Genomic DNA, 18,037 nt, shown 5'->3' with positions numbered 1-18,037 from the left:
AAGCGAAGTTGCGCTAGCAAAGGCTAATTTGCATACGGCGCGAAATTCAAATTTCAATGGAGGAACACGTATCTGCACTACAAATGCCTAGAAAACCTTCAAATCTGCAAATAAAAATGTTATTTTGCCCTACACATGTGCCCACTGTCTAGGTAAGTTGCCATGAGTCAGGAAATGTAGGGGGGAAGGAGGGGAGCCCCAAAAAATTTTTCGATCTTTTTCAGCCTATCAGCCATCATGTAGAAAACACGCCAGCGTTTTTTGAGACTTAGAAAAAAAATTGACTTTTTTTTAAACAATCCCTATCTACTCTATTGCGCTTCGCCAGGTCTGAGGCGGCGAAGGAAGTCTAGCGTAAAAGGTAGCGTTCAGTACACTGCGCAAGTTAGTGAATTTGCATAGTGTCGTCACTAGTGAAAATTCGCCTGGCGTAAGGTTGCGAAGTAACACTAGCGAAACTACGCCAGCGTTCGTTAGTGAATTTGCGCAGTAGCGAAAATGCCAAACGCTAGCGAATTAACCCTAGCGTTCGGCGCTTCGCGGCTTAGTGAATTTGCCCCTTGGTCTCTCGACAGCTTTTATCGGCCCGTGGGGGCTTTTAGGCTACAAATATATTGTTATTGTTACTTTTTATTCCTCATCTTTCTGTTCAGGTCTCTCCTATTCATATTCCAGTCTCTTATTCATATCAATGCCTGTTGTTAGGGGAATTTGGACTCCTTCTCCCATAATTATATTAACTGGGAATATAAACACCTGCCCTGGATATGGATTTAATGACAAATAATTTCAGTAGAACCATCGGGCCGTGTTGCTCTAAGGAATAAGTGTTGTAACTCGCAGGCACCAGATCTCAGGGGCGCCGCTCTCGATGGCACAAAAGCCGCCAATGGGAAACGCTCCCCAGGGAGAAGCAGCAGCAGCAGCAGGTGAAATGAAAATACCGGCTCCAGATTTAGTGTATTATTATGAATATGGGACATTTTGCCCCAGTCTTTCCATCACTTCTCTCTGTGTAACATAGGAAAGAGGTGCCACGAGATCTGCACAGAGAGTCTTTGGTTCTCTGAGTACAGGGGGATCTCGTTCCTCTGCCCCAGAAATATAAATATCACCCTATAACATGATGAATAGGAGAGAAATACTAATTGGATTAGTTTCTTAAACCTAAACATGCGAGAAGCAATGATCTTATTGTGTCTTAAGTACTGACGATATTTATATCAAGCACCACTTTCTATTGCCATGACAACTAATGACTCAGTTATGGGGAAAGTTGGGATTGTTACACTGGAGAAGAGAAGGTTAAGGGGGATATGATCACTATATATAAATATATAAGGGGATATGATCACTATATATAAATATATAAGGGGATATGATCACTATATATAAATATATAAGGGGATATGATCACTATATATAAATATATAAGGGGATATGATCACTATATATAAATATATAAGGGATATGATCACTATATATAATATATAAGGGGATATGATCACTATATATAAATATATAAGGGGGATATGATCACTATATATAAATATATAAGGGGATATGATCACTATATATAAATATATAAGGGGATATGATCACTATATATAAATATATAAGGGGATATGATCACTATATATAAATATATAAGGGGATATGATCACTATATATAAATATATAAGGGATATGATCACTATATATAAATATATAAGGGGATATGATCACTATATATAAATATATAAGGGGGATATGATCACTATATATAAATATATAAGGGGATATGATCACTATATATAAATATATAAGGGGATATGATCACTATATATAAATATATAAGGGGATATGATCACTATATATAAATATATAAGGGGATATGATCACTATATATAAATATATAAGGGGATATGATCACTATATATAAATATATAAGGGGATATGATCACTATATATAAATATATAAGGGGATATGATCACTATATATAAATATATAAGGGGATATGATCACTATATATAAATATATAAGGGGATATGATCACTATATATAAATATATAAGGGGATATGATCACTATATATAAATATATAAGGGGATATGATCACTATATATAAATATATAAGGGGATATGATCACTATATATAAATATATAAGGGGGATATGATCACTATATATAAATATATAAGGGGATATGATCACTATATATAAATATATAAGAGGATATGATCACTATATATAAATATATAAGGGGATATGATCACTATATATAAATATATAAGGGGATATGATCACTATATATAAATATATAAGGGGGATATGATCACTATATATAAATATATAAGGGGGATATGATCACTATATATAAATATATAAGGGGGATATGATCACTATATATAAATATATAAGGGGATATGATCACTATATATAAATATATAAGGGGATATGATCACTATATATAAATATATAAGAGGATATGATCACTATATATAAATATATAAGGGGATATGATCACTATATATAAATATATAAGAGGATATGATCACTATATATAAATATATAAGGGGATATGATCACTATATATAAATATATAAGGGGATATGATCACTATATATAAATATATAAGGGGGATATGATCACTATATATAAATATATAAGGGGGATATGATCACTATATATAAATATATAAGGGGGATATGATCACTATATATAAATATATAAGGGGATATGATCACTATATATAAATATATAAGGGGATATGATCACTATATATAAATATATAAGAGGATATGATCACTATATATAAATATATAAGGGGATATGATCACTATATATAAATATATAAGAGGATATGATCACTATATATAAATATATAAGGGGATATGATCACTATATATAAATATATAAGGGGATATGATCACTATATATAAATATATAAGGGGGATATGATCACTATATATAAATATATAAGGGGATATGATCACTATATATATAATATACACTTCATCTGGTGGTTTATAATCCGTGTGGGTATGGCCGAGAGCACATCACAGTTGCCACTTGATATCGATACGAACTTGGACCACCTTTTCCATACAAGACTCTGACAGAATCCTGTTTTCCGAAACTCCCTTGGACATTGCCATGAGTAAATCTAATATTGACATTTATCATGATATACTGACTTAAGAGAAAGGAACAAGATTTGTTACTGCATGGCATTTATTTATCAAACTACCATCAACAGCGATTGATACCCACGGGGTTCAGGATTAATAATATTCCAACCACAGGCCGCAACAATCCAGACTTCTGTGCCAAATGGTGCGGCTTATTGAACAGATGTTCTTTTGATCTCATATTGCTTGTTATGGAACAAGTGGCTACAGAATTGACGTAAAACAGAGAGGAGATTGGATTACAGGAACAACAATACCTCCACACACTCAAGACAGATATTGCCACAGATTGGTTGGATAAGCTCCAGAAAACAGTGGATAAATACAAACAAGACTTAACAACATTTAAACAAAATAAACTTAAGAAAGTCTCGGATGACTACAAAAATAAGTGAGTATATGGTTGGCTTATGGGCCTTAGACCTGAGCATTTTAGAGCACCCTTAAGGAGAAGGAGACGTATCCCCAAAACACTCAACACTGTGGATAGTTCTGACCTTTCAACAGACTCGGACACTGGACTTGACAACAAGAATTCCAAACCTTTTTTAGGGGTGAGTACAAGGTCCAGAAAGACAAGAGAAAAAGAAGGTGGAGAAGATACACAAGAAGCGGCAGGTACAAGCACAAAAGGAAAACCACCGAGGGGCAAGAAAACATAATATTCAACCCTAGTAAACATATACTAATAAATGATGATGATGATGATATACTTACCCCTGGGGAAATTTCTTTATTATCGAAGGGCCTGTCATTTGTACCCAGTGTTACCCCTGATCCCTTTGACTTACTGGTAGATACACACAAGTTCCAAAGGAAATTGAAACTCAAGAATTCCCCAGATAGAACTCTTCCAGTTTTCCATGCAATAAGTACATTTTAACCCCTCAATCCACCGGCATCCATTAAAACCTTTGGTAACATCATTAGCAGGGATATCAACAACATCAAAATTACACCAGGACAACGACACAAGCTTTCTCCGGATGAACGTCACGCCATTAAGACCTTGATAATGGATAAGGATTTGGTCATTAGACCAGCAGACGAGGGTGGTGCCATCGTGTTACTGGACTATTTATACTATAGAAATGAGATCCTGGGGCAACTATCTGATGTTGATACCTATTGACCACTAGCAAATTTAAAGGAAAACTATACCCCCAAAATGAATACTTAAGCAACAGATTGTTTATATCAAATTGAATGACATATTTAAGAATCTTACCAAACTGGAATATATATTTACATAAATATTGCCTTTTTACATCTCTTTCCTTGAGCCACCATTTAGTGATGGTCTGTGTGCTGCCTCAGAGATCACCTGACCAGAAATACTACAACACTAACTGTAACAGGAAGAAGTGAGGAAGCAAAAGGCAGAACTCTGTCTGTTAATTGGCTCATGTGACCTTACATGTAGTTTGTATGTGTGCACAGTGAATCTTACGATCCCAGGGGGCGGCCCTTATTTTTTAAAATGGCAATTTTCTATTTATGATTACCCAATGGCACATACTACTAAAAAAGTATATTATTATGATAATGGTTCATTTACATGAAGCAGGGTTTTACACATGAGCTGTTTTACTCAGTATCTTTTAATAGAGACCTACATTGTTTGAGGGGTATAGTTTTCCTTTAAGGATGAATTGGACGGCTGTCTACAAATGGCTAGGAATGCGGGATGGCTAGATGAGAACACTTATGACTTTCTAATTACACAGTATCCATGTACACCGATTATTTATACTTTGCCCAAAGTACACAAGTCTCTGTCTGTACCACCGGGCAGACCAATCATTTCTGCTGTTGGCTCCCTATACCAGTCAGTTTCCTCGTATGTTGACCACTATCTTCAGCCACTGGTACAATCCATGCCATGGTACACCCAAGATTCCAGCCATGTGATCAGAAGACTACAGGAGTTGGCATTCTGGGGACAATGGATGTCACAAGTTTATACACATGACCAGAGAATGCAAGCCTGTAGACGAGCATTACTATCACCACCACCGAATGACGTCCCTGTGGAGTTTCTGATTCAACTGCTAGAACTCATGCTGACAAGAAATCTCTTCCGATCTTAAAAACTTTTCTATCTCCAAACGTCGGGCACAGCTATGGGCAGTGCATTGGCACCTTCTTATGCCAACCTATTCATGTCCGACTTTGAGACGGAACATATCTACCCCTATCTGGGCAAGTCCATATTAACTTACCTTCGCTACATAGATGACCTGTTTCTGTTATGGACTGACACGGAGGGAGCTCTGATATCTTTCCATCAACAACTGAATATGCTGATAGCCCCATCAAATTGACTCTTAATCATAGCGAAAAAGACATCAATTTTTTAGATCTTAACATATTCTTTGAAAACGGCACATTAGGGACCCGACTATTTCGGAAACCAACAGATCGCAATTCCATTTTGCATGCCTCCAGCCACAACACGTGGGATCCCTTACTCTCGGTTTCTAAGAGTCATACGAAATAACAATGAGAGAAATACAGCTGAACTTCAACTTCCTGAGATGTTAGCCAGATTTCTTGAGAATCAGATCACTATATATAAATATATAAGGGGATATGATCACTATATATAAATATATAAAGGGATATGATCACTATATATAAATATATAAGGGGATATGATCACTATATATAAATATATAAGGGGATATGATCACTATATATAAATATATAAGGGGATATGATCACTATATATAAATATATAAGGGGGATATGATCACTATATATAAATATATAAGGGGGATATGATCACTGTATATAAATATATAAGGGGATATGATCACTATATATAAATATATAAGGGGGATATGATCACTATATATAAATATATAAGGGGATATGATCACTATATAATATAGGGGATATGATCATATATTAAATATATAAGGGGATATGATTCACTATATATAAATATATAAGGGGATATGATCACTATATATAAATATATAAGGAGATATGATCACTATATATAAATATATAAGGGGGATATGATCACTATATATAAATATATAAGGGGATATGATCACTATATATAAATATATAAGGGGATATGATCACTATATATAAATATATAAGGGGATATGATCACTATATATAAATATATAAGGGGATATGATCACTATATATAAATATATAAGGGGGATATGATCACTATATATAAATATATAAGGGGATATGATCACTATATATAAATATATAAGGGGATATGATCACTATATATAAATATATAAGGAGATATGATCACTATATATAAATATATAAGGGGGATATGATCACTATATATAAATATATAATGGGGATATGATCACTATATATAAATATATAAGGGGATATGATCACTATATATAAATATATAAGGGGATATGATCACTATATATAAATATATAAGGGGATATGATCACTATATATAAATATATAAGGGGATATGATCACTATATATAAATATATAGGGGATATGATCACTATATATAAATATATAAGGGGATATGATCACTATATATAAATATATAAGGGGATATGATCACTATATATAAATATATAAGGGGATATGATCACTATATATAAATATATAAGGGGATATGATCACTATATATAAATATATAAGGGGATATGATCACTATATATAAATATATAAGGGGATATGATCACTATATATAAATATATAAGGGGATATGATCACTATATATAAATATATAAGGGGATATGATCACTATATATAAATATATAAGGGGATATGATCACTATATATATAAATATATAAGGGGATATGATCACTATATATAAATATATAAGGGGATATGATCACTATATATAAATATATAAGGGGATATGATCACTATATATAAATATATAAGGGGATATGATCACTATATATAAATATATAAGGGGATATGATCACTATATATAAATATATAAGGGGATATGATCACTATATATAAATATATAAGGGGATATGATCACTATATATAAATATATAAGGGGATATGATCACTATATATAAATATATAAGGGGATATGATCACTATATATAAATATATAAGGGGATATGATCACTATATATAAATATATAAGGGGATATGATCACTATATATAAATATATAAGGGGGATATGATCACTATATATAAATATATAAGGGGATATGATCACTATATATATAAATATATAAGGGGGATATGATCACTATATATAAATATATAAGGGGATATGATCACTATATATAAATATATAAGGGGATATGATCACTATATATAAATATATAAGGGGATATGATCACTATATATAAATATATAAGGGTATATGACCACTATATATAAATATATAAGTGACAGTAATGAAATAGAGAAAGTACAGAGAAGAGCGACTAAACTGATAAAGGGAATGAAAGGGATCAATTATGAGGAAACTTACTTTACTTACTGTACCAGCCCAGAGTAATCATCCAGACCCTTATAGTTGCCCTCCATCTAGTATCTTGTTAGGCCATCTTGAGTGTGTCAGTGGCACTGCACATGCTCAGTACATGGGCAGCTTTAAGTGAGGGTTCATCTGATTATGAATCAAGTTTGATGCAGAATGCACTGATTTCTATACTGCCATGTAATGTAAATCTGAATTAACGACAGTTTGGTATCGTGACTTTATGTGATACATTACTGCATTACCCTGGAACATTGAAGATATTCACATTTAACCTTTAAAATACACATGTTTGCCATCAAGGCGTTTAAATGTAATCACTGCTATTCTCCTGGGAGCCGCTGATTGCCGGTGAGGAAGTCTTTGCCGCATTGTTGCTGCTCACATGGAGTTAAATTGCCAAGCAACACGATGTGACGGAGGAGACAATTTACAGGATGATGGCATTTTCCCTCGGCAACTAAATTTAGCTGAATTTTGATCATTCACCTCACAGCTTATCTGCAAGAATTCAGGAGTCGCATTGCTCTTGTTATGATCACTGAAGACATATTTATCTTTGCCGCTTAAGTTCTTTCCTTTTTTGAAGTGCGTGTCGGCAGATAGAGGTTCCTCTAACGAAAAAGCATTGAGGATTCCCCTAGTTTTAGCTGAAAAGCTCTAAAAAATGCAAAGGTTGCTGTTGCTTTTGGTATTTTAGAGATGCCCCCCTTCTGTTCCTCAGCACTGATCTACTAAGTCTTGGGCCATATGAGCTTATTCTCTTGTATTGTATTTATACGAGAAGTGGTCTTCCCCTCTAATCAACCATGAGGAACCTTCAGGGATGCAAACTATAGTTTCTTGGCCATGGAGCTTGCATCTCAATACTTCAGCCATGCAGTGCCATGGGTTCTTTCTCTAGAGAGATTTTGTTTTTATCCTAGGAACATTTACATGTGAAGAACTTTATCCAAGATTAGGCTTCATATTTTCTCCATGCGGAGAAAGGTCTATGACCCAACATAAATATATATACCAGTGGATGATGCTGGATCTCCTAATACTGAGGATGAAAACCTTCAAAAGCTACAAAAGTAGATATTGAAGGTGCTGTAGTGAAAAGTCTCCTTGGAGAGACAAGTGAAGACCATTCTACTATACCACCAACTCTTGGAAGACTAAACCCAATAGAACTGACAGATGAGGAAGGCTGAAGCTGGACAGGAGAGCAGGCATAGAAAATAGAAGGTAAAGGCTGACTCTTGTACAGTCCAAACCAAAGCTGGAGAAAAGTCTCAAGTCTCAGAATGTTTGGCATCCAGTGTTCCAACCTCAATGGTATTGGTGCAACATGGCTTTGGTGAACTGACCAAACTCAAGCAGGAGACCTACCTTTAAGTCTGAATAGAGAATAGGTCAAAACTTTTCAATTAAACAGGCCAAACCAACATTGGAGAACAATCTCAATGCTCACTGATGGACTGGGATTCCTAGGGCCCCCCAGAGTATTTAGCATCCAGTGTTCCAACATCAATGGTATTGGTGTGACATGGCATAGGCAAACTGACAAAACTCAAGCTTGAGACCTACCTTTAAGTCTGAATATAGAATCTGACAAAGTTTTCACTGTTGAACTGGGACTCCTAGAGGGCCTGATATTCAACTGCCCAATATAAGAACAATTGGTGAACTGACCAATCTGAAGCTTGAGATCTACTTTTAAGTCTGATTAGAGAACCAGTCAAACTTTTCAATTATAAAAACCAAACAAATGTTGGAGATCAATCTAAAGGCTCACTATTGGACTGGGATTCCTAGGGGCCCACACGAGTGCCTGACAGTCAACTGGCCAATCTAAGAACAATTGGTGAACTGACCAAGCTTAAATCTAGTCATTGCTGTAGGTCTGCTTGTGCAAAGCAGCCAAAAGGGCAGGTGCTTAAAGGGCAAGTAAAGGCCAAAAAATAAAATCCCATTTTTACTTTCTTTAATGAAAAATAAAAATATCTCCAATATACTTTAATTAAAAAATGTGTACCATTTTTATAAGAAACCTGATTGTATGCATTGAAATTCTCCCTTCATTTACTGCTGTGGATAGGAATTGTCAGACAGTCCCTAACTGCTCTGCAGGGAAACAATCATACTTATGAACAGCAGGGGGAGTCCCACCTTACTTCCCAGCCATGCAGAACTCAAGCAGCTTTGTTTGTTTCCCTGTAGAGCAGTCAGCGACTGTGTAGAGATGCAGGGACAGAGAACATGGAGCCAGATATAAACAGATAAACTCGGATTCTATTTGTTGGATTATTAAGAGTAGGAGAAAGTTTGTATTAAACAATACAAAAACTATGAAATCCACATTAGATTACATGACAACACAGGACCCAGTGCAGTCTGTATATTCTGATTATTAATCAGTCTTGTTGTATCGGCTTCTGGCAGATATTATTTGACTTATATTATTTGTTGTTTTGATCATTCATGACGATCCCTAAGCAGACCAGACCACACTGAGCATGTGCAGAGTCTTGGTCTTGCAAAGATGTATAACAAAGTTACAAGATGGTGACCCCCTGTGGGCAACTTTGAAAGTATAAATCATTTGTTTAATTAGGCTTGTGGTGCAGTAAGTTCATGTTTATGTTTTGGGGCACATTTACTAATGGTCGAATATCGAGGGTTAATTAACCCTCGATATTCGACCCTCGAAGTAAAATCCTTCAACTTCGAATATCGAAGTTGAAGGATTTGCCGCAAATACTTTGATCAATCGATGGAAGGAAAAATCGTTCGATCGAATGATTAAATCCTTCAAATAGAACGATACGAAGGATTTTAATCCATCGATCGAAGGATTTTCCTTCGATCAGAAAAAGCTTAGAAACCTTATGGGGAAGGTCCCCATAGGCTAACATTGGTGCTCGGTAGGTTTAAAGTGGCAAAGTAGATAGTCGAAGTTTTTTTTAAAGAGACAGTACTTCGATTATCGAATGGTCGACTAGTCGAACAATTTTTAGTTCGAATCGTTCGAGTCAAAGTTGTAGTCGAAGGTCGAAGTAGACTATTCGATGGTCCCCAAAAAAAACTTAGTAATTCGAAGTTTTTTTACTTCGAATCCTTCATTCGAGCTTAGTAAATGTGCCCCATAGTATACAAAATACAGCATTTCTAGCCTTATTCTATTTTAGAGTTTACTACCCCTTTAAAATGCTGGAATACTCTTGTATGTAACACTGAGTGCCATTGGTAGGGCTGTATAAGAATAAAGATGATAAAATTGATGTAGAAAAAGAGGTGGGGGGTGCAGGAACCCAGGGTGAGGGAGTTCTTTGTTGTCATGGAGCTGCTGTACATCCAATCACACAACAGGACACAAAATGAATATCTATTAGTTATATTAATAGGTGCAGGTGAGGGACTATTTGATTCGCTGGGCTGGGATGTTCTTAAAGGTACAAGGAGCTGCAAGCCTATATATACAATAAAAATAGGAAAACAGGGACCCAAGCTGCTAAACTAAGCCTTGTGATTGGTTCATGTCATGTGTCTATGAGACATCACCTGCCCCTCGGCTCATTAGCATATATGCAAAGCAATTGCCAACATATGCACCCACTGCAACGATTGTTCTATTTTTGGGGTAAGATGCTCTGTTTTTTTGGTTGCTATAAGATCTTAAGTCTAAACCTCCTAATTTTTAGTGTTTGTAAGTAGGGGTGGTTCACTTTAATTAATGGTAATAGTCTGAGACAGTTTGCAGTTGGTCTTCAATTTTTTGCTTGTGTTCATTTTGAGCTTTTTGCTCAGCTCCTCTCCAGTTTGGACTTTCAGCAGCTATCTGGTTGCTAGGGTCCAATTTACCCTAGCAACCAGGCAGTGGTTAGAATGAGAGCATGATATAAGTGATACAATGGGACAATTTATCCTCCTCGCTCACTCACATGTTCCTTTTGGGTTTTCCGTGTAGCCACCAAGAGTATAATTATTTTCCAAGAGTAAAATATAATTATCAGGCGCTGAGATTTCCAAGAAGCAGTAATTGAGGCAGCGGTGACTGGGGTGGGGGGTGTCTCTGCTGCCAGATCAGATAATAAGCAAATAGGAGGGTAGGTTCCCCTGTAACAATTGGAGTGAAGGGAAAGGGAAAGTATTTATTACTGTGCCTGGTGCAAACAGAGAGTTAATCAGGATAAGCATAGCAATGGATTTTATTTTGTATATAAACTATGTCTTTTATTTGCTTCGGTCCATTGCTGATTGGCTAACACTGCACATGGGCAGAGCCACTTTAAAGTAAAAGTTAGATATGCCAGAGCTCTGATTCTCTGTCCTGGGCTGCTCTCTTTCCCATCGTCACACAGGAACCTCCCCCTGAGTAAGTGAATCCAATCTCCCCCAGTACTTACCCAGGTACAGAGCTCTGATTCTCTGTACTTCCTGCTCCTGGGCTGTTCTCTTTCCCATGGTCAGACAGGAACCTCCCCCTGGGTAAGTGAATCCAATCTCCCCCAGTACTTACCCAGGTACAGAGCTCTGATTCTCTGTACTTCCTGCTCCTGGGCTGTTCTCTTTCCCATGGTCAGACAGGAACCTCCCCCTGGGTAAGTGAATCCAATCTCCCCCAGTACTTACCCAGGTACAGAGCTCTGATTCTCTGTACTTCCTGCTCCTTGGCTGTTCTCTTTCCCATGGTCAGACAGGAACCTCCCCCTGGGTAAGTGAATCCAATCTCCCCCAGTACTTACCCAGGTACAGAGCTCTGATTCTCTGTACTTCCTGCTCCTGGGCTGTTCTCTTTCCCATGGTCAGACAGGAACCTCCCCCTGGGTAAGTGAATCCAATCTCCCCCAGTACTTACCCAGGTACAGAGCTCTGATTCTCTGTACTTCCTGCTCCTGGGCTGTTCTCTTTCCCATGGTCAGACAGGAACCTCCCCCTGGGTAAGTGAATCCAATCCCCCCCTGTACTTACCCAGGTACAGAGCTCTGATTCTCTGTACTTCCTGCTCTTTCTCATTAAAATAAATTCCTAATTAACACCCTTTGTAAGAACAGTGCCAGTGATCTGTAATAACACAAGAAATAAACAATGATAATGACTCCACTCAAACTCTTGGCCTCTCCCACTAACTGCCAGATGCCTGAGGGTGACTGTTCTTCTCTTCATTTCCCAGGATGCAATGCTGGTCATTCTGAAAAGCCTGATGCCAAAGTCTCTTTTCAACATCATTGGTTTCGGCTCCACGTTCAAGACGCTGTTTCCCTGTAGCCAGAGCTATAGCGAGGTAAGGGGCAACTGGATCGCTTGGGGCAAATACCCAAGAGCTGAAAAATGTTTGCTTTATAATATGGAGACAATTAGAACCAACCTATACAAGTTTAGTGGATCTGTTAGAAGTAGCTGCATGCCAATATACATAAATCGTTTTATTTAGAAGTTATAGAAATCCTGGTGAACTCCGCCTCCCTGAGACTGCTGCCCATCTGGAATGACTCCCCCTACTGGCTGGGTTGAAGAACTACAGGTGGCTCTCCCTGCAGGCAGCTCCTATGAAACTACAGTCTCTAACAATCTACTACCCTGCCCCCACACTGGGTAGATCTTGACTATAAACTCAATGACTGGGTCTCATTGTTGCACACCTTAAAATAAAGCTCACACGTGATTGGTCCTTGACCTGCACTTTATTTCTCTCATCGTTGTGCCAATTCACCCCCAGCAAAAAACATTTTCCTTCAGTTCCATAGCAGGGATCCGACAACCTTCTCCATATGTTAATTGTGTGTCTCTACTGCTGGGAATTGAATGGATTCTCACACCACTGACACCTTCAGTAGCCCTTGAGATATATCTCTTACCATCAGCGTCCAACTGCAACCCCCTGCGGCCGGTGGAGTCAGGAGACTCTTGGGGAATCTCTTTTCTCCTGTGCTACTGAGCTGATGTTATTATTGTTTTAAATCCGCATGGCTCAATGGCAACTCCACCCAATAAAATATAAGAAATTGGAATTCTAAGCAACGTCCCAGCACCCATTTATTCCTCATTCTCACTGGGTTTATTGTTAGATGTGTTTGTCATTCCTATTGTCTGTCCCCGTCTGTTAATCAGCTGCTACAGGAGTACAAACAGTGCAGACAATATAATCATACAGCCATTTGCCTAAAGTAGCAGTTTTACTTAATACTAGAAAACCATTGAACATTTTTAATGAATCTATAGTGGGAAGTTGCTTGGAATTATATTCTCTTTTATTTTGCAAGTAACAGTTTTGAGCAGAACAAGATGGAGACAGAAGACAAGACAGAGACAGTTGGGCATGAGGGAGTCAGTAAGGCAAGATGGAGACAGTAGAACACAAGGGAGACAGATTCGAACATAATAGAGACAGTAGGTCCAGATGGAGACAGTAGGACATGATGGAAATAGAAGAACTAGATGTAGACATTAGGGCAAGACGTATACATTCTAATTAGATGGAGACAGTAGGAAAGGAGGGAGACAGTAGGGCAAGCTGGAGACAGTAGAACACAAGGGAGACAGATTAGAACTCAATAGAGACAATAGGACCAGATGGAGACAGTAGGACATGATGGAGATAGAAGAACTAGATGGAGATATTAGGGCAAGAGGTAGACATTCGAATTAAACGGAGACAGTAGGAAAAGAGGGAGTCAGTAGAATAAGCTGGAGAAGGTAGGGCAAGATAAATACAGTAGAACAAAATCAAAAAAGTTGGAGCAGTAGGGCAAGTTGAAGACAGAAGCCAAGACAGAGGGCAAGAGGGAGACAGTAGGACAAGCTGGAGAAAGCAGAACAAGATGGAGACAGTAGGGCAAGTTGGAGACAGTAGGGCAAGATAAGGACAGTAGAACACAAGGGAGACAGATTAGAACACAATAGAGACAGTAGGACCAGATTGAGACAGTAGGACATGAATGGAGATAGAAGAACTAGATGTAGACATTAGGGCAAGACATATACATTCTAATTAGATGGAGACAGTAGGAAAGGAGGGAGACAGTAGAATAAGCTGGAGAAGGTAGGGCAAGATAAATACAGTAGAACAAAATCAAAAAAGTTGGAGCAGTAGGGCAAGTTGAAGACAGAAGCCAAGACAGAGGGCAAGAGGGAGACAGTAGGACAAGCTGGAGAAAGCAGAACAAGATGGAGACAGTAGGGCAAGTTGGAGACAGTAGGGCAAGATAAGGACAGTAGAACAAGATGGAGACAAAAGGATTTGATAGAGATCAAATAACTAGATGAAGACATTAGGGCAAGATGGAGACATTCAAACTTGATGGAGACAGTAGGGCTAAATGGAGACACTAGGGCAAGATGGAGACCTTAGAACTTGATGGAAACAGTAGGATAAGAAGGAGACGGTACGACAAGCTGAAGACTAAGCTGGAGGCAGTAGGGCAAGATAAATACAGTAGAACTCAATGGAGACAGTAAGACATGACGGAGAAAGAAGAACTAAATGGAGACATTAGGGCAAGATGGAGACAGTAGAACAAGATGATAGTAGTACAAGATGGAGACAGTAGGACAAGATGGAGACAGTCGAACTTGATGGAAACAGTAGTACAAGATGGAGGCAGTAGAATAAGATGGAGGTAGTAGGACAAGATAAAGGTATTTCTAGGTCTTTTCAGCTGTACTTTTTTGTAGTTGATTTAATTTCAGGAAAACCTCATCCCATAAAGCCAGGTTCATAGTCTGTAGGTTCCTCTCCTGGACTCTTTAATTCTGATTATTAGGGGTTAATTTCACCCTGACTGTGCTGAGCTCTTACTGGGACTTACTGCAAGATCCAAGCTCATTTTAGTGCATATCCTTATTGGGCTTGTAAGGAAGCTTTTGTCCATTTTCGGATTTTTCATTGGTCTTTAGTCCAGGGTTTAATCATATATTCCAGCTGCATTTTCATCCTTATAGTTATTATATTATTTTGTTTGGTGATTTTTACGAGGGAAGCTTTTTTCTGTTACGGGAATAACCCGGCACATTATAACTATAACTCAGTAATGATAATTAGGTTCTGGCTCAAGGTACAACATTAAGGTGAGTCTGAGTGGAGGTGCAGCGCCATCTGCTGTCAGAGTTGAAGGATGACTGGGAGTAGTCGGATCATTTGGAACAAGAAACAACTCAATGTCTGTGTGGGTTTCCTTCAACAATCCAGAAAACCCAACAAACAGGCAGGTTAATTGGTTCCTGATGAAATTGACCCCCGATCCTATCTGATCCCCATTGTAAGCAACAGTCCTGCCTGCTTTATGGCAGCTGAGATTCTAGCTATCTGTATAACAGAACATTCTGTCCCAGTGGCTGCACAGATCCTATCTGATCCCCATTGTAAGCAACAGTCCTGTCCTGCTTTATGGCAGCTGAGATTCTAGCTATCTGTATAACAGAACATTCTGTCCCAGTGGCTGCACAGATCCTATCTGATCCCCATTGTAAGCAGCAGTCCTGTCCTGCTTTATGGCAGCTGAGATTCTAGCTATCTGTATAACAGAACATTCTGTCCCAGTGGCTGCACAGATCCTATCTGATCCCATTGTAAGCAGCAGTCCTGCCCTGCTTTATGGCAGCTGAGATTCTAGCTATCTGTATAACAGAACATTCTGTCCCAGTGGCTGCCACAGATCCTATCTGATCCCCATTGTAAGCAGCAGTCCTGTCCTGCTTTATGGCAGCTGAGATTCTAGCTATCTGTATAACAGAACATTCTGTCCCAGTGGCTGCACAGATCCTATCTGATCCCCATTGTAAGCAGCAGTCCTGTCCTGCTTTATGGCAGCTGAGATTCTAGCTATCTGTATAACAGTTTATTTTAATTTGTATACACTATCAGAGTTGTGAAGTTACATAAGAGTGGCCCCCTAAAATACTGGGAGGGTGACACCTACTATAAAGTGGTTTAAATAAACCAGGGTCCTCCAACCTGCTACACTCCGTTTGTTGTTAAACTACAACTCTCTTTAAGTTGTAAAAGTCACTAGGACTTTTACAACTTAAAGAGAGTTGTAGTTTAACAACAAACGGAGTGCAGAGGCTGCATGAGTTATTTATATTAACTTCAGACGACACTTGATCCCGGACCTCCCTTCATATCCAGGGCAGCCGATGCCCCAGTTCAAGCTGTTTAATCCTCCGCTGTATTCACATACAGATTAAGGGAAGGGAATTCCTGGTATAATTAGTCTGCAATCTGCTCCTCTGTTCTCTCTCTGCTGAAAAAATGGCTTTTTGCCCAAAAATGAATAAACTGACACAAGTCTCTCTGGCTGTCATTGTTTTCAGTGAGTTGTTCTGATGCTTCTCGGCACAAAGGCAGAATGTTAATATTGTTCTACTGCACATCCCGGTGATATTCACCATTCATCTTATTGTTGGGGGCAATGGTATCCCCAAACTACCTCTGTGTAGACTCTTATGCGAGGCTGAAAGTGTGAGGGAGTCAGAGCTAAGAATGGCATGGAATAAAGGCAAATAGTCCAATAGATAAATACAATAGAGGAATGATGATGCCAATGAGAAATGCTATACACAGGTACAGGGCACCTACAGTCTCCCTTGTGACTTTGGCCAGTTCATTTAATCCAATGATGACCCCTGTTTTCTGCCCCTAGGAAAGTCTGGCCATCGCCTGTGACAGCATCAAGAGACTTCGAGCAGACATGGGGGGAACCAATATCTTATCCCCCCTCAATTGGATCTTCCGACAGCCGGTGTGCAGGGGGTACCCGAGGCTTCTCTTTCTGCTGACTGATGGGGCTGTCAGTAACACCGGCAAAGTTATTGAACTCATCCGCCATCATTCATCCTTCACAAGGTACGAGGCGGGGGGTCTCTGAGAGCAGGGGGTCTTGAGATTGTAAAGCACCAGGAATGACGGGTATTAGTCATGGGCCTTGGGGTTTGCTATGTGGCCGCCTAATAATAAAAGAAAAAAATAATTAAACTTATTATACTTGTCCTTGTCTCCTTTGCTTGCAAGATAAATATTAGTGATTATAAAAAAAAGTGCATTTTGTTGTGTTTGCCCCCGTAGGTGCTACAGCTTTGGAATTGGCCAGAATGCCTGTCGGAGGCTGGTGCAAGGCGTGGCCAGTGTATCCAAAGGGAGCGCAGAATTCCTGAGCGAGGGGGAGAGGCTCCAGCCAAAGGTATTTGAGTTACCCATGGCAACCAATCAGAAATTAATTTCCAACATCCTACTACAATTTACCAAACGAAAACAAATGGAATTGGTTGCTATGGGTTACCGCACAGAGGCAGTTTTGTATCTACAGCCATTGAGGGGTGCAGGGGGGTTAGCCCTGCCTTGTTATGTTTAATGGCAGGAGAGGTTATATAAAACATATAAAAGGTTATAAAATGACCCCCTTTCCTTTATTTCACAATTAGAATGAGGTGCC

General features: G+C 38.4%; 1 protein-coding gene across 1 annotated transcript in view; it reads left to right on the top strand.

Moving 5' to 3' along the window:
• The window catches only part of vwa5b1.L (von Willebrand factor A domain containing 5B1 L homeolog), a 91,904-nt gene that overhangs the window by 40,244 nt on the left and 33,623 nt on the right, over positions 1–18,037 (top strand). Inside the window, exons 9-11 of the mRNA XM_041569845.1 lie at positions 12,781–12,891; positions 17,249–17,451; positions 17,671–17,785. Of these exons, the coding sequence (XP_041425779.1) occupies positions 12,781–12,891; positions 17,249–17,451; positions 17,671–17,785 (429 nt within the window). The remainder of the gene's footprint in view (positions 1–12,780; positions 12,892–17,248; positions 17,452–17,670; positions 17,786–18,037) is intronic.

This window comes from Xenopus laevis, chromosome 7L (assembly GCF_017654675.1).
Source record: "Xenopus laevis strain J_2021 chromosome 7L, Xenopus_laevis_v10.1, whole genome shotgun sequence".
NCBI classification, from domain to species: domain Eukaryota; kingdom Metazoa; phylum Chordata; class Amphibia; order Anura; family Pipidae; genus Xenopus; species Xenopus laevis.
Note: the sequence above shows the minus strand (reverse complement) of the source record. Positions and strands in the feature narration are given on the sequence as shown.